The sequence below is a fragment of the Apaloderma vittatum genome, unplaced genomic scaffold, assembly GCF_000703405.1.
Source record: "Apaloderma vittatum isolate BGI_N311 unplaced genomic scaffold, ASM70340v1 scaffold21403, whole genome shotgun sequence".
Taxonomy (NCBI): domain Eukaryota; kingdom Metazoa; phylum Chordata; class Aves; order Trogoniformes; family Trogonidae; genus Apaloderma; species Apaloderma vittatum.
The window spans coordinates 1-23,388 of record NW_009707748.1 but is presented as its reverse complement, the minus strand read 5'-3'; the positions used below and the strand labels follow the sequence as shown (position 1 = coordinate 23,388).

General features: G+C 39.2%; 1 protein-coding gene across 1 annotated transcript in view; it reads right to left on the bottom strand.

Moving 5' to 3' along the window:
• The window catches only part of GABRA1 (gamma-aminobutyric acid (GABA) A receptor, alpha 1), a 37,086-nt gene extending 15,221 nt beyond the window's left edge, over positions 1-21,865 (bottom strand). Inside the window, exons 1-5 of the mRNA XM_009866325.1 lie at positions 21,744-21,865; positions 17,928-18,040; positions 7,929-7,996; positions 2,480-2,700; positions 855-937 (exon numbers count right to left, since the gene is read on the bottom strand). Of these exons, the coding sequence (XP_009864627.1) occupies positions 855-937; positions 2,480-2,700; positions 7,929-7,996; positions 17,928-18,040; positions 21,744-21,865 (607 nt within the window). The remainder of the gene's footprint in view (positions 1-854; positions 938-2,479; positions 2,701-7,928; positions 7,997-17,927; positions 18,041-21,743) is intronic.
• Between the last annotated feature and the right edge of the window lie 1,523 nt (positions 21,866-23,388).

Here is a 23,388-nt window from a genome sequence, read left to right as displayed (position 1 = left end):
GAAACGACCCATTTCTACTAGAAAAAAAGTAGCCATTGAGGAAACAATTTGTACACTATTACATTTTCTACACATTTTGTCTTCCTTGTTCGTGCTGAACGAACCAGAATGAAACAGCTCTTTGCTCTTTTTTTCTTTTTTTTTTTTTTTTAAGAATTGAAGTGGGGCTATATTCGACTTTTTTAAATATCATGTTTAGCTAAGTTTGAATGTGTCGGCATCAGGTTGGTTGCTGTTCAAGTTAAAGTTTTGGGGGAAAGTCTTAACTTATGGAAAGCTTTGCCAATTATACTCTGATTTCAGTACGTTACATTTTGCCCAGTGTCTTCTCTAATCTAAGGTTACAAATTCTGCAAGTGGAGGACTCTATTTGGAGATATGTGAGGTTTTTCACTTCTAGAAAATTATGTGATTGTAATCACATTTTATAATCTTAGGCAAAAGTTTGTTCTAAACATGCCAAGGCTACAGTAGGAGCAATGTTTTCAGGTAAACCAATCCAGTTATCCATATCTGCATTACTTTTTTCTACATTTGATTTGGGGTCTTAATAGAATAAAGCAACTATAAGTTTAACAACATTTTCTATTGGACAAACTACTTTTCTAGACATTTAGAGCACTGCCATTTTTCTCTTTCGCGAATGTCCAGGCATGACATTGGAGGATATTTAAGTAACATAAAGAATTCATTATACTAAATATAAATACATATATATGTATAAGAATAAAAATACAACCCTGTCAAAAAGGTGAAAAATACACACGATGAAAACCTTGAGGTTTTCCAAGTGGCAAAATACTTTTGGAAAGTGACCTAAAAAAGGGAGAAACCTCAATTTAAAATAAACTTACAGCTTCCAAATTTCAAAGGGCAAGCATGCGCATCCATGGGAAAGTCTTCTAAATGCATTGGACATTCTGCTCTCACAGTCAATCTATAATGGATTAATGAGCAAAAGGACACATTTATTCTAGTTTCATAGAAACAGCGAAGAGACTTCTATTAAGAAACAGAGAATAAGTATAGCATAATATCTGTAATGTGATTAATTAGCAGCTAGAACGAGACCTGAAGTGTCTGGCTGGGGGTGTTGACAGGCTCTCCTGGCTCTGCCCCTCCGCCGTGTGTCACGCTCAGCCTTCTAACTTGGTGTAAGAATTAAAATCTATTAGTGACCGAAATTGCTTCCTCGCTGCTGTCGTTAAAACTGGCCCAGTCTGGACGCTCAGACATTTGCTGAAATAATTTTGTTGCTGTCAGCTTGGGTGCAAACACATTTCTCAATAAAAGAGATGAAGTAAACTAGAGACAGTCACATACTATGCATCAGTAAGGAATGAGCGATAATACTTGAATGCTAGGCAGAAGATTGTATTAAGGCACTTTGCAAAGGGGAGCAGACAGAAATGGTTACGGTTTTAAAAAAAAAGAGCATTTAGGAAGAAAACAACAATTGACCTGGACTCGTGTAACTACCAGCCAAGCAGATTCCACCCTAGCCTAGGCAGTCCTGAAAGATGTTGCAGAATAAATTGAACGTATTTGATAGGATCTCGAAAGTCAGGAGAATTTGTTGTCTCTAAATATTTTACTGCTTTTTAAAATATACCTTTGGAATTTTTAATACTCCACGTTCACCTATGTACTAAGCTGTCCACCCTGGCTTTAAGCCATCAGAATCACTTTACACCTTGTTTGACTGCGTGGGAGACAGAAACAGGAGATCTGTAGAGACAACGTATCATTTTTGAAATTGTTTAATTTGCAGCTTTTTAATCCAGAATATTTCCATAATTCTACAGTAGTATTATTTCAAAAGGATTTAACTTGTTTGCTGACAACTGGATAACTAGAGCTCAGTCATCCAAAAAGAGAATAATATATTTCCAGTAAGAGTAGTGCCAGCACAAAAATAATTTTTTTTCTCCTAACTTTCCAAATGCTTTAGTGAGCTGTTTTTCTTGTTATGAGTGGGCTAAGAAATGTCTGTTTTCAGGTGGTAATGCTCTGTATTCCCAGGCACACGAAATATGAAGAATGGGCAATGAATTCTGTGTGCATTTGCTAGGTCTTCAAATCTGCTTTTTATAGAATCCAAAGATTAAAGACTATTGTACATGATCTAGATTGTATTAAACTTTCAGGCTTTATTATACTTTGCTGACTGAATCCTTAAAAGCAACTCCAGATTAAGGTCCTCTGCAAACAGATGGATTCCTGATCCTTCTAGCTACCTTTTTAAAACCAAGCATTAAGTCACATCCAGGGAGTCTGAGGGTAGCACAGCAGGAGGGGGAAAAATAAAGACTGCAAATACCTGCTTGTCCATCATTTCGTGGCCTATTGTGAAAAGAATTACTAAGCAGGAAGCAAATTATGCTCAAAAAGGAAGCAAACAGGAGGCATTTGGAAAATAAGATGCTTTAACAAGTTAACTTGTCAAACGAAATGAAGGATATAATATTTTAGGACTCACCTCATTGTGTAGAGCAATGTCCCATCCTCTGTAATTCGTAATAGTTTATTTGGCATTGTCATGTTATGAGCCACCGACTTCTTTCCATTGTGGAAAAAGGTATCGGGTGTCCAAATTTTGCTGGCCATTAAATTGTTTAACCGGAGAACAGTCATAGGTCCTTTGAATTTTAATCTCTCATCTTTCCAGCTTTGGCGGAAAAATACATCTATAGTGTATTCCTACATCAATTTACAAAAAAAAGGAAAACATTTATGATTCTGCCTGTAGCAATGGAAGAACCTGAAAAGCATATTCTTCCCATTCCCTAGAAGCCAGATTACTAGTAATGAAATTAGTAATTAGCAGAACATTTATTATTGTATCACTTACGATGTACTTGAAGTTCATTATTAAACAGTTACAATATCACTGCTGTGTTGAACAGAATAAATGCTAGGGAGAACAGCATAACAAAAGTCAGACAAAAATTCGAGATATAATGCAGCCGAAACAAAATAATTCACCCTTTTCTCACTTTTCCTTCGCCTTCCATAAAACCGTAATCTGAACCTGTGGATAGGTAGCCAACATGCAGAGCACAGGATGAATATGTCTTTTTGAAGGAAACGAGCCTGTTGTAGTATTATATATAAAATACAGGTGAATGTGGAGTGAAAAGCTATTTTCCCAGGGAAAAAAATCCACTCTGACGTGGAAGTTCAGCACGGAAATATCCTGCCCCCTCCAGCGTTCGTGGCTATGATACCGCGCTCAGTGTCAGAAGTAGCTATCCCAGCACCGCTCAGAATTACCCTTTATGATCATCTTTTGGCTGAGGAGCTGAAACTTTGCTGAGATCTCCTGCCAATGGAGATGGCAAATCCTGAAATAAAGGAAACTGCTGTGTGTGAAGGCACGCAGAGCTATAAGGAAAAGAGCTGTCCAAAAGAGGATGTCGCTAAAGAGAAATATTCTGGAAGGAGCATGCGAATCCTCTCTGTGGCAGGCTCCCTTACACTGCGATTTTTCTTTTAACAACCGGCAACCCTGTGTGCAACGTAAGCGATTGCGAGCTCTTTGTTCCTTGTGCAACCATCAGCAAGTAAGAATGGTGTTTCTTACTGGTGGCGTGGTTTTCCTGGTTTTAGGGTATGAAATGCCTAAATAAATTTTTTGTGGACATGGAAACGTCGCAGTCCCGTGGGGTGTTCTTACTTTGCTGTTATTCTATTTTTATTTTCTTAATTTACATTCCAGACCTGTGAATCATTTTGGCGCATGCTTAATTATATTTCCATTTTTTTAATCACATGCTCAGTGAGCTGCTGAAGCCTAGATTTGTTCAGCTCCAGTGACAGCAGTTGTGTACTTATGGCCAAGTACTTGCTTCAGAATTTTGCTGGGTTGGGGCCGTAGGTTCAACTGTGTGCAAAATCTTGTCCAGGTGTGTAGCAGAGTAGGAAAGAAAGAGGTTTAAAAGGCAGTAGATGGCATTAAAATCTTGGATTCCCTTCATATTTTACCAGCTCCAAAGAAAACTTCCTCCTACATGCATGGGAAAGGTAAAAGACATGCCCAGAAGGTGACATCATTTCAGTGTGCATGCAAGTCATTCCCTTTTTATCTCTTTCAACTGCAAAGAAGGAGGTGAGTGGGAGGTGGTACAGGTTGAGAGAAGGGAGTCTGGTTCTTCATCTTATATGAACACAACTTTTCTTATGCTAGAAAAGAACAAGGAGTCTGAGAGATTTGATAAGGGACCTGGCAGTATAAGATAAAACTCAATTAAAAAGGAGCTGCCGGGTCATGCCTGGCACAGACTGCATCCTTCCCCATCCTAGGCTGTGGCACCATATAGAATGAATTCATTTTGGCTGAGGTTTCTCAACTCTTTAGCTTTCACTGCCCACTTTAACCTGTACAATAGTTTTCCTCAAATGAGTCCCGACAGACAGTTGATCTTTAAGATCGAGTCATCAGATAGTCTGACTAGGGCTTTCTTCTGCGGGAGGGTGCCCTACAGAGCAAGGGAGCGGAAGGATTATCTCCAAACCATGCAGTATAGCAGTGGTCTGTGAGCGAGATGAAATTTGGAATAAATTCTCCACAATGGAGACGCTTCATTCCTTAGTGTGCAGGTAAAGAAAGAAGAATCCTGCCTGCGCTTTGGTACTAAGTTGCATGGTACTGAGTATTTATATCACTTTGACTTAATTGTTCTCTGATTTACTCGTCTGATATCTCTCCCCAGAGACTGTTTATTCACAGTGCTGTGGTCTATGGGGTGCTGCGGTCAGACAGGGTGCTGTGTAGGAAAGTTAGTAAGGTGGAAATTTGTTGCTGGAGAGCTTACGGTAGAGAAGCAATGAGAATGAAGGTTTACTAGGAAAAAAATACAAACAACAAACCACGCCTTTAAGAAGATTAATTTTTACATGCTTCTTATTCCAGATGATGGAATGTTAGGGGTTGGAAGGGACCTAGAAAGATCACCTAGTCCAACCCTTCAGATAATATATATAAAAAATTTCACAAAACTGACAGTCGTGTGAGAAGAGCCAGTTACGTGTCCATTAGTTCCATCCCCCATCTGAAAGCGTGCCTGAAAACCTGCGAAGCTCTTCCCGGAAGAGATGTTTTCATTTTAAAAATTGCTTTTCTGATGTTTAACTGCATTCACAAGTTGAAGAACGAGCCAAGACGGTCTCTTTATAGAATAACGGGTTATGTCTAAGAGCGTGTTGAGAGTGGGTAGGAACACCATGTACTACTCCCCGATACACCAACCTACTATCTATGTAACTGCCTCGTCGGATTCCTGCTAACAGATGGTCTAGGTACGCTGATGTCTCGCTGTGGCTGGAGTTTCGTAACATACGGCGTCAGCTGGAACGGCTCATCGCCAGTTCCCAGCCATCAGTGCCGGGCTCAGGCGGCACCGCGTCGATCCCGCAGCGCACCGGTCCAGCTGCTCGGGAGGCCTCCCCGTGACCAAATCCCACAACCCAGTCTTGCATTTACTTTAAATCTGCTCGCTGGAGCATATGTGGGGTAGCCCCCAAATGTCAGTGTCTACCACCACGCTGCAGCACGTGTGCGTGGAGGACTTGGCGCTAAAAGTGCATTGGAGTTAATATAAACTTTATTTTCTGGTAAGCTCTTTGCTTGATTTTTCTCTCTCAGTCTCAGATTTCACACTTATTTCCTCAGGCAAAAGAGTTAGCATGAGTAGGCTGCACAGACATTACTTTTTAGGGGACGTGAGTAGGAGTTTTACACTAAATGCTTTTCTCCAATTCCTTAGTTTTCAAAACACATGAACACCTGCCTGTGTGTTTCTTGGTCACGCACTTTATAAACAGGATGATGGATTCCTTTATAAATAGAGTGATGGATTCTTTCTCCCATTTAGCTAAGTGAAAATCAGGAGCCAATGTGGTATGGGTTTTTAACTATTTCTGAGATTTTAAAATTTTAAATAGTGACCACTTACGCCACAGTAATTCAGCTGCACTTAACTGTAGCGGAAATAATTAATTTTTTTCCAAATATACCTAATTCTGAAAGTAGATTATTTTTGGCAAGAATGCATCCATACCTATTTGTTTGTTGGATTGCCACTCATTATTGGAGTTTTCTAGTAAATCTGACTCAACAGAACAAACAATAGCTTAGTGAGTTACTTATAGGGCACAATTCTAATAAATATTAATACAAAGCGTACGTTCACCCATATATATCTGTTGCTCCTTTTTTTGTTCGCCTCCCACAAGCAGCTGTGTCCAGCCCAACACTTGACATTACGTTAATATTCAGGCAATTAACAAAGGATCTGCTCCAATAAGACAGGTCTCTCCAATCAAGGAGCAACCTCTGATCACTTACAAACTGCAGCTTCTACAGTTTTAATTCAAAAATGATTAAGTTTTAAAAAAAATCTGTATTTTTGCTGCATGTCTGTATTTGAAGTTTTCACCTTGTCCGGTGGTGATTGGTTACCTATTTTGAGATAGAAATGGGAAAGCAAGACGAAGGGGTTTTGCTGAACCCATCGCCAGGATACAAACAGTGGATGTCAGTGGTTTCTACCAATCTTTAAGACAAGTCATCTCCTTTCTTTTAATGTACCGTTTAGAGTAATAAGTAGATATGGCAATTTCACCAGATTATCACAGAATAAAATAGCAAAAGTCATTGAATTTTTTTTTTTTTCTATTATTCTTCATGGTACTTAGACAGTGTTGTATATATGCTCCGAGGAGATGAGTCACCAGTTTACTTATTTCCCTGGACGACACTTGTATTGCACGTCTTCTGAGCAGAATGACTGGTCAAAAAGCCTGTGCTGTCCAGGCTATTATTTCTCAATTAACTATTACAGCAATTGCAATTATAAATTTGACTGCAGTTTTATAAATGCTATTTCTAAGCAATCAAGAAAACAGTATCTTTGCGTAAAGTTCTTTTAGGAAAATGAACTATCTCGTGAAAGTTACTTTGTTATTCCATGCCTTAGCTCTGTTTTGAACCCTGTGTTCAAGGCCTGTCTATAGTTTAAGTTCAAATTGAACAACTGACAGTTTTGTGGTAAAAAATGGAACTTGCTTCCTTTTCTGTGCTAGCTTTTTCTTGGGTTTTGGGGTTTTTTTCATCTTTCTTTCGGTGAATGTATCTAGCTAAATGTAGCCAGCTCCAAGGCTGAATTATTTTCTTTTCTTCATTTAAATTAATGAGAATGTTTCCAGCGTTCATCTTAACACAGCAGATAGCAGGAGCTGCAGACCAGGATTGCCCTGTCAGTAGCAACCTACTTGTGAAGACCTCATTTATATGCAAAATTCAAAACACCTTATCCTTATTTTTAAACAATTTTTAATATCTCTTAAGACCAGGGCTCACACCACCTTCATTCAGTTTTCTGGACTTCTCCATCCCCTGCAGCTATCGAGCAATTTGATTTTAATATTCATTCCATAAAGAAGTGACACTAATTCTCTCATTAATCTTCTCTTTCAGCAGCCAAGATCTAGGGAAGTCACTTCCCATTGATCAGTAGCTTTTAATATAAAAACGCAGGTTAGCCTGTATGGATGTCGCACTGGAGGCATAAGTGTTAACTGCGTTTTATGATTATGACCTTTCTCAGCAAATTGGATCAGTGATGTGACACCAAGGACCTGAGTGATCCTTCTCAGAAGAATACGGATCCAAACCCTAATGCATTTCATAACATATTATGTAGGAAATCTAAGGTCTGTTAAAACACATTATTAAAGTCATCGAGGCTGCTAATTTCAGGGCACTTAAATGCTTGTTTGCACATAAAAGCTGACAGCGTTTTTGGAATCGAGAGTTTTGAAAATGCCCAGCATTCAAAGCAGTAAATAAGTTATTGCCTAGATATTTCATCCTCAAATGGCAAAGACAAGAGAAAATAGACAGTGTAGAAACATAGGCCGTCACTTACCATATCGTGGTCTGAAACGGGCCCAAAACTGGTGACGAAGATGTCAGTCTTCACTTCAGTGACACGCTCTGATGAAGCAGGAAATTAGGACAGTGAGTGTCTATCAACAGTCTTCATTAGATCTAACAACTACCAATCCTCACAACAAATAGAAAAATTATTGCCTTTGATTAGCCGCTCTAAAATTAGCCCACAATACGGTCCTGATAATTTACTGCTTCTGGATGTAATTTCACAGTCAATATTGTCAGCAACAACACTTTTTCTTGCAGCATTTCCACAGAACTTTTTTGAGGCGTGGCTTGTGATGCCACAGGATGGCAACCATAGTCGTGCCATGGTGTAAATATTTTCACTCTTTGACTAAAAAAATCTTCTTGCTGGCAATATAAATAGTGTTGAATATTTTACAGAGTACTCAAAAGTCTCACTGGGTACTCAGTGTTTCCGGGCAAGCTGAATGAAGGTCTCTAATAATTAACCCTTGGCTTATGAATTATGTATTCTGTATCAAGACATAGGAACACGGAATACAGAGAGATAACCTGTTATGGTCTATAAAAACATAAAGATATTTTATTGGCATGAGTAAGAAATGGCTGCATTACCATCAACTGCAATACCCAAAATGGAATTAAAATTTTCCAAATAAATATCAGCTAAACATCTCTGCTACAATTTTGCACTTAGATTAGTTTGAAAATGTCTTGTATTTCTTTTTAAATTGATACGGGCACTAGTATTATACTTCCCTCAAGCTGCCAGATTTGTTTTATAGGACTAGGTGATATATTGGTAGAAATAATAATTCAGAAATCTGTAACATGCACGTAGCACAGATGATAGGCATGTGTTATACCATAACGCTGGACTTCCCTGTGATTTTAAGGATGTGTATTTGCTCACTGGCACAATGTCCTTGGCCGCTTCAGACGAATCTAATGGTTTTAGTGGTCACAAAGTTGAGTCTGAGACACTTAAAATGGTGCTGATCTCCAGAAAGAGGCAAACACCTGGCTGGACTAGATCTTGGAGGTCTTTTCCAACCTTAATGATTCTATTATTCTGCAGATCTACTGTTAAAAGTCACTATGAGCAACACACGAGATTAATCTCCCACCTCTCTCTCTCTTCTCCCTCTCCACACACACACACACACACACACAGAGTCAGTCCCTTCTGCACATACTGGTATTTTCTAGGCCACGCATCACTAAATATTCACGCAGGATGGCATATAGTAGAATAACTCTGTTGACTTAAATACAGCTGCAGGAAGTAACACCACCTGGAGGCATCACTCCGAACAGTGTTGAGTGGAGCTAATCCTATGGGCTTTCGGAATTCTTAGGGATGTAAGTCTGCATGGTTTTACAGTAGCGCTATATGAGCCAGCGTGGGGTTTTTGGTAGAAATTTCAAATGTGCAAGGAGCGATACATTGCTCAAGTAACTTTAAAAAAAAAATAAATTGGAATATCGAAAGTAACACTAAAGAAAAGAGGCTAACGGAAAAGTGTAGTAAGCAAAAGTCTAAGATTAAGAAATATATTTATGTAGCTATCTATATAGTATTATTTAAATAATTGAATTTAAAAACTAATTTAATATGTCCCTCTGATTTCAAGATGACTTTGGACTGTTTATATATGATTTGTTCCATCTGACAAGAAAGTTCTGACGGAAGAAAAGTGAAATAAGGAATTAAGGTTAAGCAGCCAGGAACAATATGCGTTTCTGTATCTGGTGCAAAAGTTCTGAGACTCGGTGCTCTACAATGCACATACAGGCTTTTTTCATTTTAAAAAGTCTACAACTTCTCTCTCTATATATAAAGTATATGTAAATGTAAGCAGTTAAATATATATACAATAAAAATCTCCTTTCAAGGGATAGCAATGATCAAGCTGTACTACTAGATCTGATTTTACAGTTGCTGTAGTAACGCACTGAATGATGCTTGGATTCTGCTAGCACGTAAATGCAAAAGTTAGGTGGTAGCAAAAGCAATCCCCAAGACTCATTAAAAAAAGTGAAAGGATGAAATTACCAAGCTATTATTCATAATTACAGAAAGTAAAATGCTGTGAAGTGTCTGAATTGCATAATATCTTTTTAAGCCTGTGATTGACACTTGTACAAACTACAGTGTCTGGTGACAAAAGCGTTGGACAGGTGATATTTCCTCCTTGGCTGTCCAGTGGAATTAATGTGTGACCTTATCATCATTTACAAGTTTTTCAACAGTCTTAAAAAAATTAAGTGTTCTCTTGATTGGCTTTGGACTTAGGTTTGCAGTGAGAATTTAACCTTCTGTTACTGGAAGAAGCATACGGTTGTCCAGAAATTACTTGATTTGGAAGAAAAGTACTCTCTCTTCATCAGCCCACTGCTTTTACAAAAGTTCAAGAAGCTGTAGTCCTGTAAGAAATAGCTGGCAGAAAACGAGGATGGAGATTTCCCAAGGTTCAGTAAAACACTGCTGAATGGATTCTTTAAGTTCCAGTTACTGAATGACCTTTGCTTAAGACTGAGAAACTACTATAATCATGAAGCCCACTGGCCTCTTACACATTGAGAAGTAAAACTCACACGACTCTTTAAAAGATGTGTAATTAGGAGACAGAAGATTCTAGAAGTTCTTCATGGTGTAAGCCCAGATTCACAGCTCTGAGTGAGCCTCTATTTAATATAATCTATTTAATTGATTTACCTTGCACAAGGATAGAACATGGGTTTTGAATCAGCGGCATATCATGAAGTGGTATCTTGGATTCCAGTTTTGGGAGACATACAGTCATAGTAGAGAGGTTGAGATTTAAGTTAATCACTGAGGACACAAATGGAAACTAACAGCTTTGGCAGTAGATGGAGTATTTCCAAGGGAGTGGGAAAATGAGCAATGCATTTCATTTCTATAGAACACTGAAGGTGATTTAAGCGTAAGTCATAAGTAATAATAGGAAATTCAGATTGTGAACTCACAAGAGATTGTGGTATCTTCATACTGATTAGACTTTTCCAAAGCATCTAATCTAAGGGTCTCTTCAAATCCAGATAAAACCACTGTACACGCCAACAAACAATTTCTTTTTTTCTTTGGTATCTACCTCCTTTTCAAAAGCAACGAAGAAGTGTGTATGAACACACAGAACGACATTAGCCCCTCCAAAGCCATATGGATGTTTTGAAATTTTTGTTTACTGCTTTACTAACTAGGTGATTCAACTGTGCTTTGTTAAGAGCTTCAGAAGTTGTGAGTCACTCCTGCACAGGACACGTGTTGACTCGTACAGTTGGGATATATATTTAGAATCAAGGTTAACCCGTTTGCAGCTTGATTACCATGGGAAAGCTTAAACCATGCTTCAAATGCTCAGAATGCATTTTTCAGGACCCTGGAATCCTGAGCTGTATTCAAAGCCTTCACAATACCCCTAAGAACTAGAGAAAATCCTGAGTGCTTGAACTAACCGAGGTCAGGTCAGGAGCTGATTGGACTGCTGAGGGTAACTCCATCAGTTGCACAAATGTGTTAACCAGGTCTCTTGACTGTAACATCTACCTCGTGAACCGGGACTAAGTAATACAGGGATATCTGTAGAACATATAACCATTCCAGTAAAAAAGTCAGGGAAATTATTAATGACTTAGTAGTTTTGCGATAAAGCAACTGTAGGATCCATGATCAGGTATTAGGGAAAATTTCTTCACTGAACGAGTGGTGAGGCACTGGAACAGGCTGCCCAGGGAAGTGGTAGAGTCACCATCCCTGGAGGGGTTCAAAAATCATGTAGACATGGCACTTGGGGATATAATTTAGTGGTCATTGTAGTATTGGGCTAATGGTTTGACTAGATGATCTTAGAGGTCTTTTCCAACCTTTCTGATTCCCTAAGTAGTTTACTGATCAGCAGCTGAGCACCACCCCTAGACACTGAACACAGCCTTGGGCAACTGATCCACGTATAGCTATGAAAGCTCCAGTCCATGTGGGCTACTGTAATTTTACTGTTTGTAACCACTGCATTCTGCTAATGATGCTAGACTAATGTAAACTCTCAAAATTAATAACGATATATATTTTTCTTCAAGCTACCAGGGAGCTTATTATTGCTCAAATTGTGATTGGATTACAAATTCAGAACAAAATAAGAAACACAAATTTATTTCAACAGCAGGAAATAAGCCTATTTATCATAGAAAACTACACATTAACTATTTCCCTGTTTGATCTGCTAGTACTCGAGCACAAGGCTTATTTGAATTGCATATTTTGGTGGTTGAAACTAATTCCATCTTTTTTGGTAATGCACTTGTTCCTCCTGCACATCTTGTTCAAGCGCGTGCTATAATTATTAAAATAGAGAGAACTTTTCCCATGGTTTTGAATGAAAGGAATTTAGATGCGTGTATAGCATGTGCTATTATTACTGGGAAAAAAAAAAGTGTTTTGACTGAATTATTGTGATTGAAGAACCACAACAAACACACTCGTAAGAATTTTGTGCTGCTGCTTTTGGAAAAGTAGAGTCCAAAAGGGAGAAGAGCGAGGCGGCCTGCGATTACCCAGCTCTAGTCTTAGCTGATATGAAGGCTCTACCGAGACCTGCACGGTGTTGTGGCAGCTCTCCTCACACCAAATTAACAGCTCAAAGCTGCTCATATCCTCCTTACCACCCTACTATTGCATTAAATCAGTTTTCCTAGGGTCTTCTATGGCTTTTTACCATTGGCTTTACATTAATGGGGAGTGTACCCAGCGGGAAAAGGACCCAAGTCAGCCCATTCACTTTTTACAGAGTTAATTTTAGCATCTAGTCCTTCTTCACTTCCAGAACAATGCGTAGGGGTCTTGTATACAACTCTCTTTTGAGTAGAAACACGTAGGTTTAGCTAAATTTTTACTACTCATACACAGCAAAAGACATATTTTCCCAGAACTTTAAGTTAGCTCAGATTTGAGTTCAAATCCAATCATTTTCATTGGGCCCTTGATCACCAAGAGGTAAATTTATCATATATTTATTGATAATGTTCCCATAAAACTGAATTTTAAAAGCTCATTAACATAATACTGTCAGGTTTGGTTCCCATCACGTTAAATCTAAGCGCTCTGTGGAAGTAATGGATTGCCTGAGACGGACCAACGTTCCACTTAGGGACAGTCACACTCAATTTTGATAAACCTCATACAGGAGAGAGCAACAAATGGCTTTTACTGAGAGCATAAACCAAGTATAATTCTGTTCAATCCTGAAGTAATGTTGATAATCTACTCGGGATGCTCTAACAGGCACTAGCCCCAACTATAAAATTTCATTTACGAAGATTCTTGTCTGTCTAATTAAACTCATTCTTGTTCCGTATTAACCTTCCAACTACAAACTCTCTCCAACGTTCTTCCAACTTCCAGCTCTCTCAAGGAGAAGAAAAAACCCACATTTACAATAATTCTTAGTCAAAAGGTCACAGATCACACAATATCCTTTAGTTTTAGGGAGGGGATGTGTGCATTGCAAAGCTGGTAAGTCTTCCAAAAACCTGGAGCTGCACCTGATTTTCTGTTAATGAATCTCAGCACCAAGCACAAACAACTGTGGCACTCCGACTCTGCTGTGGTGGCATCCTAGGGCTCATCTCCCCTCCCCACACGAAGGCACAAGGCAATGGCATATCCATTTAACTGAGAAACTTATTTCTTCCACCATTTTTTCGTTGCTCTTTCATTCGTTTCAACTCTGCCTCTTCACAGAGTGGTTCGTTAAGAGATGTCACCAAACACTGAGGTGAATTTTCCTCCTTATTTGACTCCTTCCCAGCATCATCAGATCCTTTATTTTGTTCAGGATTGTGTATTTGAAAAGAGAAGAGCATCTTTATTATTTAGCCCATTTTTTACTACCTCTTAATTCTAGGACCCAGGTAGTTCCCACAGGAAATTATGCTATTACCTAAATGACTTTGCCACTTTTTTCTCTTAATGCCTAACATGATTTCCTCTTTTTCCGCTTCAGTGTGCTACTCTCTGCAATTCCTCCTCCTTGCTTTTTGTAAGTTGTTATCCTCTCGTGGAGTTAATAGGTGTCCTCCAGTGTGACTCAGAACATTTTTACCTTCATTTTGAAAGTTCTATTTCCCAGGCATAAATAACTGGAAATGCAATTATTTTGTCCATGTTTACAGATGAATACAACAGATGCTATTTCCTAGCGATGTCTGACTAAGTGACTATGCCCACATATGAAGGAGGCAAACATCTAAATAACGTAATTTATATCAATAATTACTAATAAGAGGTGCAAGCATGCCCATGTGTAATACAGCGCTGCACGTTTCTTTTCGAGAAAAATCAGATCAATTTTAGCCACAATGCTGTTTTTTAAATAATGAGCATATTCAATCACTACAAATTTTCCCCATGGGTCACCTACTCTTTTATATATATATATATATATATATTCTTGTTAATGAGAAATAATTCCTTCCTGTTTAATGGCAGAATGCTCAGAGCTGCTCACTTAATTTCAGGTATGGCCTTACTGGCTTATCAGATGAATAATTTTCATTCCCATACTCTTTGTGCAGCATATGTGTTTTTTTAGTTTTCCTTTTGAAGTGATAGCTCAAAAGAGCTGAAAAAAAAAAAGGAAAGAGGGGACTTAATATTAATCTAGCACTGATTCCACATATGCTGAGTGATTCCAAATTCACCACCTCTAAAATTTTCATTGTCTTAATGCTCCACCTTTTAACCTGGCTTTCCAATGAATAGATAGCGTAGCTCCAACAACTTTGTAATGAGATCTCGCCATGAGACTGTTCCTGCCTTCCCGGTGCCTCATCTGCCTCACCAGGTATTTCTACCAAACAATAAAACCGTTCGTCACGCTAATAGGAAGTTTGCAAACTTGGCATAGAGAAATATTGAGCTCAAAAAGAAGGAAATTGCTCCTGCAAGTGTGTGGAGCAGGAACCAAGGTCAAACCGCTTTCACAAGTCGTTATGATTTTTCAGTAAACTTACCTTTTTGGCAGTGAATTCTTCATGCGTGCACATAAACGCAAGGAAGGAGAAACAAATGAACTGACTGAAGACACTCTGTCATCTGCCTTTTCTTCCATAGGTGAGAAAGAGAGATTCTCTTTTCAGTTGTGGGGTTTTTTTTCTTTTTCATGGATGGAATTCTGTTTTCTATACGTGTATGTATTTGAAAAACTGCACTGCAAAAGAAGGGTCCTACTGGGATCAGCAGAGAATTCTCTGCCACGTGCCCCTTTCTGTAGAAGATAGTAACTACACCACACCATGTTTTACTTCATCCACTGTTTCTCAGAAGGCATAGGAAGAACAGGAGAGTTCATTTTGGATAACTGGAAGAATGCTATAGTGTGATCAGTGGCACATGGATTCACATTGCGTGCAACACTGTAAAATTTATCAAGATAATGTATATATATGAGAGTCTCTGGTCTTAAGTTCTCTGATAACTACATCACAGCTAATACGGAATGAATGAGCTTTAAGACCTCATTCTGTATATCTGAAAATGCTGTTATATGGGTAACTTGTTTAACTTTCTCTTCAGAGTGGACAAAAATCATGTTGTGATTGGAATATTTAATAGGAGGCTATCACTGATGTTGGGAAGAATAATGAAACCACTGCTCTTCACACACATTTTAAAATTTCCAGCAACAGATCATGCTCTAAGTGAAGGCTATTGACATTCCAAATCCAAAAAACGTGTTATATTTGATATATTGGATATTTGTACATATGAAACATTTTGGAATATGTTTCCCCATTATACCAAGTGTCTAAATCAAACGTGTCAAAACTGAGTCATCTTGCAGTTCTTAGCTCGTACTTAGATATCTCAGCAAGAAGGGTTTGCAGAGGTGAATTTCAGAATTCCTGACCAAACCCTTTATTGTAAATTGGTACCAGAACTGAAAACATTGACCTAGACGTTTGTCCCTCGTTCTCGAAATCTGTAATTTCTGTCTTTTGAACAAAGCATTATTCAACAGTCAAAAGAGTAAAGCTACTCCTTACTACATTTGATTTTAAACATTAATGTACTGCCCCCAATTTCATCAGATTTGAGATTTTTTTTTTAAATCCCGGCACTCTTAGCACTAGTATTCAAAATTGACAAATATAAATTAAATTTACTCTGCTGAACTGACACCATGAAACTATCACGTACTGAGCAACAGGGAAATTGTGATAACTCAGAGTTCTTGACTGCAGGAGGGAACTCACAACACAATTCAAATAAGGAGGGATGCAAAGATCATTTCAACTTCTCAAGCCCTCGGTTAGAGAAACTACTCCAATCTCATCTTCCCTCCACCCGGTATTTCCTGTGCTCCGCTCACGTTTGCTTTTAACCAACAGCGATGCAAATGGCTGTTAAAGTTTGTGAAGAGACTCATTTCCTCCTATAGAAGCAGCTGCGTTAAACCAATCTTTCTGTCGGGAGTGAATTTTAACTGGCTTGGATGATCCTTCCATGAAGTACACAGACCCGTTCTCCCAGGGCACCCTTAAAGTCTGGCTTCAGAAACCTCTTACCAAAGCACACGTACGTAAGGCTCTGTATCTCTGAACTGCAATCCAGAGAACGAGCAAAAAGTCCTCTTCCTGCACCTCTCTCTCTTTGCTTTTCTAGTAACTGTTAAACAAATCGCAAAAGCAACAAAACTCATACGAGGAATCATCATATGCTCAGATTTTTCTCGCAGACACGTACCAGACCCTACACAGTTAGAGAGTTCCATTTATTCATTGCGTTCTCTGCTCTGTTTATTCACTGTGATATAGTAGCTGACTGAACTGCACAGTTGCATTAATCAAAGATTAAGGAGCATTTAATTCTGCACTAGTCCAAGTGAGCGGGCAAAAGTACTGGCAGGTAAAAGTAACAAGTGACTCTCTTTTTGTGGTGTTTTATCTACCCATTCTTAAAGGTGTTAATTAATACTTCATAAACAGAATTTTATCTTTAAAACTGAAGAAGTTGGCTCACAGGTCAAGAACCATAACAAGATGGTAGCTTGAAACCACAGAATAAGCTTGCTCTTAATTACCTTCCCTTTCATCTGCAGGAGATGGTGTAAGAGTTCGTAATGTTCTTCTTACAATGCAGTTCCTCTGAAAGCTTTAGTATGAAAATGGGTTGAACTATACTTTGTGGGGTGGGTTGCTCTGTTTTATTTGACCTGGAGCCCAAAAGAAAGGAAAAACAAAGTATCTGAAAGAAGCATATTTCCATCCACTGGGAAGAAGAGACCTGCGCTGGCATGTCTAGAGCTTTCACCTTTGTGAACAACAAGCTTTTGAGGCTCGATTTTGGGATCACGTCACAGTAGAACAAATCAAAGAGTAAACATAAGGATGCTGATAAAGACAAGGCTTTGTAACGATGTTTGAATAATGATCATTCTTGCATGGTTTTATACCTTTTTTATGGATTCAGCACCAGAACCAGGAGAAAGACATTTTTACCAAGCTGGGAAGACAAAGTGTTAACAGAAATAAATCCTGATATACCTAAGTAGAAGAAAAAAAAAATCTTATAAACTTCTCTTGAGGCTTTTATGACTAAGGCTGATTGATGCTTTCACTTTTAAAACCAGATCATCTCATGAAGACAGTCATAGACAGATGTGCTGTTTAGGCCTGATTCATAAACTCGTCATTTGTCAGGTCACAGGTTCTATGTTACTATATTTTATTTTTCACACATTCCAAGTTTTAATAGGTACTCAGAGGCCTTCTTGAGTTGTGAACCGTTTTCCTCTTCCTTTGGGTATAAGTGTGAGAAAGATGAATACGTGAAAGATAGAGAAGACAGAGCATTTTTGAAAATCTGAGTATTACCTTTCAGCACTATTTTACAGGTATATACAGAATTAAAGCACGTATATAATGGGAAGATATCTGGAACTGTTTTTATCTAACATATAACCTTGAAAATTATAACGCAACACACCTCCCAGTCCTGGTCTCAAGCGGTTATCGTAACCATCCAGCAGACGGTCCAATATTCTGGTAAATACTGTGGTGTTGTCCTTAAGTTCATCTTGTGATGAGGTTTGTCCGTAGCTGAAACACAGAGCAGTTAACACTGAAAAACAGTAAAGCACCAGTGACCTTACAAGAGACTAATTTCAGAATCTCTTTCATCTTGCTTGTCCTGGTTTATGATCACAAAATCTCCTCTGTCAAACAAGACTGTAATGCTTTAACGCCGTCTTTTCACATTTTCTTCTTAAATGGTAGACTTTTCTAAAAACTGTAGCAAATCAGAGCCTCTCCGTAAATGGTGAACAAACAGAATGTTGGTTCCTTAATGCTTGCCTTGTTACTCATTAATGGTTGTAATGTGTGTTGCTCAGGAAAAGGCTCATTTGTCAGCAGAAGATAATGTATTTAATTCATAAGTCATAAAGGTTTTGCACACAAAGAAAAGTACAATAATTTAGAATACTGACACTTAAGTACTGAAAATAAATGCTAAACCAAACATAAAACAAAAAAATACAGATATGTTCTTTATGAATATAGAAGTGAAGCAAGTACACATTTTCATACATCAGTATATAATTCTTTTTTATTTTATTTCCCATTTTCCTTTAGCAATTAGATTTGGAGGGATGCCTCCACCTTTTCCTTACAAACACGTAACAAAACCACCTGTTGATACAGAAATCTCCCTTGTCCACAAAGCTTTGCTTGCAGATCCCTAATGTCTAACTCACTCAAAGCATCCCAAACTCAACCGAAGTTGGCTTGAACAAGGATAAAATCAAGCTCTTTGAACTCAGCTACCACAGTCTTACAAATCAGAATGAAATCCTTGGGCTTAATCGCTTCTGTCTGCTGTAGGTGACATCAGAACCAACTTTTTTCTGAAATCTGAAACCTTTACCAAATATCCTGCCACAGAACATTCCCTTAACCACAGATTACAGTTGTCCTAAAGCCAAACCCAGTATCGCTCTTTCATTCATTGCTGGGAAGGCTTCCATCACAAACACGTGCAGTCATCATGACCAAAAGCAAAAAAAACGCTTTCCAAAACATCCTTTTGTCGCACGCTTTGCTGCTGAACTGCATAAAAAGAACCCAGTGCAGAGCCAAAATCTCTGGTTAGGATATGGGCTGGTCACAAAAGTGATTCTTCCATTGGTTCGCGGGTCGGTGCACTCTGCCAGGTCTTCCTGCTCTAATCAGCAAAAAACCATCTTACGAGGAATATACAAAATGATCCGGTTCTGTCAAAATACCTACAAAATGATTTTTCTGTAAGCTGCATCAGGCAAACACCCTTCATGCATCCCACTTGTATCAAACACAGAGAGAAAGAGGAAAGATACCCTGAACACAGGGGCCTCTGGAAATGCTTCCAAGTTATTTTCGGTACAGGTTTGAATACGTAATACTACAAATTTAAACGAGTTAGGAAGCTTTCCTAACTTTTGGTCTCTTTCAAGAGGATGTGACTTTGTAGAGAACAATTTTCAGGTTTGGTTTTTTTCAGTGCATATAAATCACTGTTTCTAACAAAAAAGACAAAATCTCTGACAGTTGTAAAAAAATACTGTGAATTTCCTCTCGCCATATCATATAATTTCACTTAGTAAAACTAAAAATAGACTGACTTCTATTTATTTTTGATACCTACAGTTGAATCTTAAGTCACAGATGTAACTATTTTTTTTTCTTTTATGCTTCCTGCCTGTGCCCAAATAACGAGTTCTCCTGCTGTCTCCTGCGAGCGTTATCTTTCAGAGGATCATTCCTCACACACCTTACGCAGAACTGCAACACGTGGCTTTCCACTGGATTAGATTTTATATTAACACTCATTGCTGGAAAAGCAGCTGCTGCGCACGCGCATCTCAAGGGTAGGAGAAGGTCATTGGGATGAAGGTGGCAAAAAGCATCTAAAATCCACTTCAGAGCTGGCAGGGGTAAATAAATGGGCGTGTTTGCAGGGGAGGCGTCGGGCCGCTGCGCAGTCGGGAAGGACGCGACGCAAGCCACCGCTGCCATGCTGGGAGTCACCTCTGCCAGTCCCCTCACCTGTCCTTCCCACCGTTTTATCAGAGGTAAAAAAGCTGGGTTTTACTGCCATATGGTCACAGCAGGAAGAATCTGAACGTTTGTGTACAGTATCCTGTAGCTCTAGAGGGAATGTGATTTATTTTTCATGAAAAACACATATATTGAAATAGCCCTAATGCTGTTTGGCTTTGGGTTTTGTTTTTGTGGTTTTTTTCCCGACATGAATGATATGGAGAGATTGTGGCTTTCTGTATCGCAGACACTTCATCAAATCCACCAATTGTTTTTTTTATCACAAAGGATTAACAGCACTCCCGAAGAAAAGGCAAGGGAAGTGATAAAATGACTTTAGAAACAGCTCTCTTTCATGAAAGGTGTGTGCATATTGAGGAAAAAAATGACTGTATGTGATGGTGTTTTCATATTAAACCACACTGTAATAAAAAACTGTGCACTAACTCCATCTACAGGTCATTATAATAGTGACACACCACATAATTTTTAAAACACCAGTCCGATGCATTTTAACTCTCAATTTCAGAATGCCCATGCATACCTTATAATAAATACACAGATATATGAGCACTCATCTATATAATAAGCATGTTTTCACAAAATCCTCCAGCTAGGCCAGATGAAGCACTTCACGAATAGCTCAAACCTCACCTTTCTCACAACATTACGAAAATAAAGGTATCGCTTCTAAAATGTCACGTTCATTCAACACAGCAACTGTTACACAAACACTAGCTTTTATTCTGGGGTTTTTTTGAGGAAGTGCAGGTGAACCTTTGCCCACTCCACTCTACTAAAAATCTTCAAGGTAGTCAGAAGATAAGTTTATCTAGGGAGACACTATGGAGATCAAGGCACAAATACCATCTTTTAGGGATCGCTATTGAAAAGATGAAATTTCTACTGCTTTTTTTCTGCTGTTATTGATGGGACATTAATATTTTTAAAACACAGAAGTACATCTGTGAGTCTTCTTGAACACCTTTCCTGATTTTTGAATGGCAGAGAATACTTTTAACTCCAAACTGCTTCAGAGTCTTGAGTTAACCTGCTGGTTGTTGGATGAGGTGCTGTGTGATTACAAATTGTTCTTAATGACGATGCTATTTTTAGATTACAATTTCAACCCAGAGTCTATAAACAGAACAGCATGGCCTTTCAAACAAACTGTTACAGGGTTTGGGCAGGCAAATTCTTCTCCAGCGAAGCAGTCTCCCTTCACCGGGAAGGTCCACTTTGGATGCGCAAAACCAGCTACTAAGTTAGGACACAGTCCTCACCAATGAAGGAGTGAAAGTTTTGATTCTGCTTGCAGGGACAACAAAGTTACTAAATAGAACTTAAATGAAATTTTAAAAAAAAATGGAATTGCACTCTTTTCTTTTTCCCCCCCTCTAAAGAAACTTCTATTTCTGAGCAGTCATTATGTAAGCGTAGAAAGAATTGCACAGGTGTTCAAGAGGCACTTTCAGTTTGTTTCAGACAGCCTTTGCTTTTCTTTCTGCACAATATCAAAAGAAAAGATGTTATGCAAACAAACTGTAGTTTTCTTTCAGTCTTCCCTTAGTTAGATTTATCTGGGATTTGAACAGGGATTAACTTCCCCCAGTACACTTAGTAGTAGCAGTGCAGCCCATGCGGCATTTGTCTTATGCTGCTATATGAAATTAAAGGATCCTAAAAATATGTCAGTGCATTAAAAAAAAAAAAAATATCTCCCCACCTTCTTTCAGTCAATGCATTCAGAAGAAGGGTCCAGGCCCAGAGGCAGTCACAAAGTACCAGGAGTCTCTTCATGGTGGGCTCTGAAACTAGAAGGAAAATAACCATCAGCATCGCCTGCATTAAAACAGGTACAATGGGGAAAAAAACCAAAACCACACAAACTGATTTTGGAAACTTTTGCAGAACAATTTGATGTCAGGCAACAACCTCACGATACTGTGGCTCATGGCATTCAGGGTGAGGGAGCACGGCCTTGGGCTGTTCTCTCATTCACCTTCTACCCTCAGAGGCTTAGGGCGGGATTTATTTTGTGGTCAGGGGCGTCTTCTTCTCCTGCGCGTGACTCCTGAACTTTAGCAAAACCAACAGGGAGTTAAAGCTGCTGTCCCCAGACACTGTGGCAGCTTCTACCCAGTTTCCTCCTGGGTTGAAAATGTGACAAGGCGCGTCCATTAACGTTTCCAGGGAACCTTACGGGAGTAATTGTTTTCTGCTTGGCTTAAGAGTCCTTCCAAACCTCTTGGAAGGTGTTAGCGTGCAGTGCTGTGACCGAGGAGAGCGGTGCTTCCCCCACAGCCACTTCTTTGCTTTGGAGCAACTTTCTTCTGCAGATACAGCCATTCTCCTCCTCCCTGAAATACCAGCGTCAGCGAAGGAGCAAAACGATCAGATCCGGACTCTGTGATCCGCTGCTACACATGCACACTAATATTTTTGTCGGGCTAAAGGGCACAATTCAGAATCCAACCATGTGCTGACGACCTACACGCCATCCCCTAAATCTCTCCGAGCGCTGCTAGGAAAGGGTTTTGCGTTAACAGCCTTCACCTCCTCTCCAAACGCCTCCTGTCCCTTCTACTGAGTTACTCTCAGTTTACTTTTGAGTAAAAAGTAGCACAACTCAGGAGGTTTCCCTCGCTTTCCAGCAAACCATAAAATACAAGGTTAGCTGCTATTTGCAGAACTGGTGTTCCACGTTCAGCCGCCTGCCCAGGAGATGCTGCAGGTCCCTTTCCAAAGCTTTATGCTGCGGGCTGGAATCCAGCAGATTTTTAGCATTTGTTACATTAAATAACGGCAACAAAATATGTGGGTTTCCCCTCCCAGTAGTGCATTGTTTGGGTTTTTTTTTTCCCCAACGCCCGTGAAAATGAAGCGCCGTACAGGGAGGTGTTGTTGTACCTTTAAATAAAGCTACCCCAATTCGCGGCACGCTCCCAGGGACAATTTAAATCAATAAAATATCATTACAAAGCGGTACGCAAGCAACGAGCTATAATTAATGCGTTCATAGCCAAATGATGGGCAGATAAGCATCGAGTGGGGCCGAGCTAATCCCACTGGATGGGAAGGAGCTGGATGTGGCCGAGAAAGCGTGGCTAAAGATCTTCAGGGACCACATCTTAACTTGCCCTGTGCTCAGCCCCCTTTACGAAGGCAAAGGCAACATCTGTGGCTTCAAAAAAAAATTAATAAAATAAAATAAAAAATCACCTTCTCCCCGATCGTGCCAACTTCTGCTTTTGCTCCTCGGCAGAAAGAACTGAATGATTCTGAACTACCTTGAGCTGTTGAGCTCCACGCTTGCACTCCCCCCCCTCCACACCCCCTCCCTTCAATTAATCCTGGGGAAGGAAAGTTTC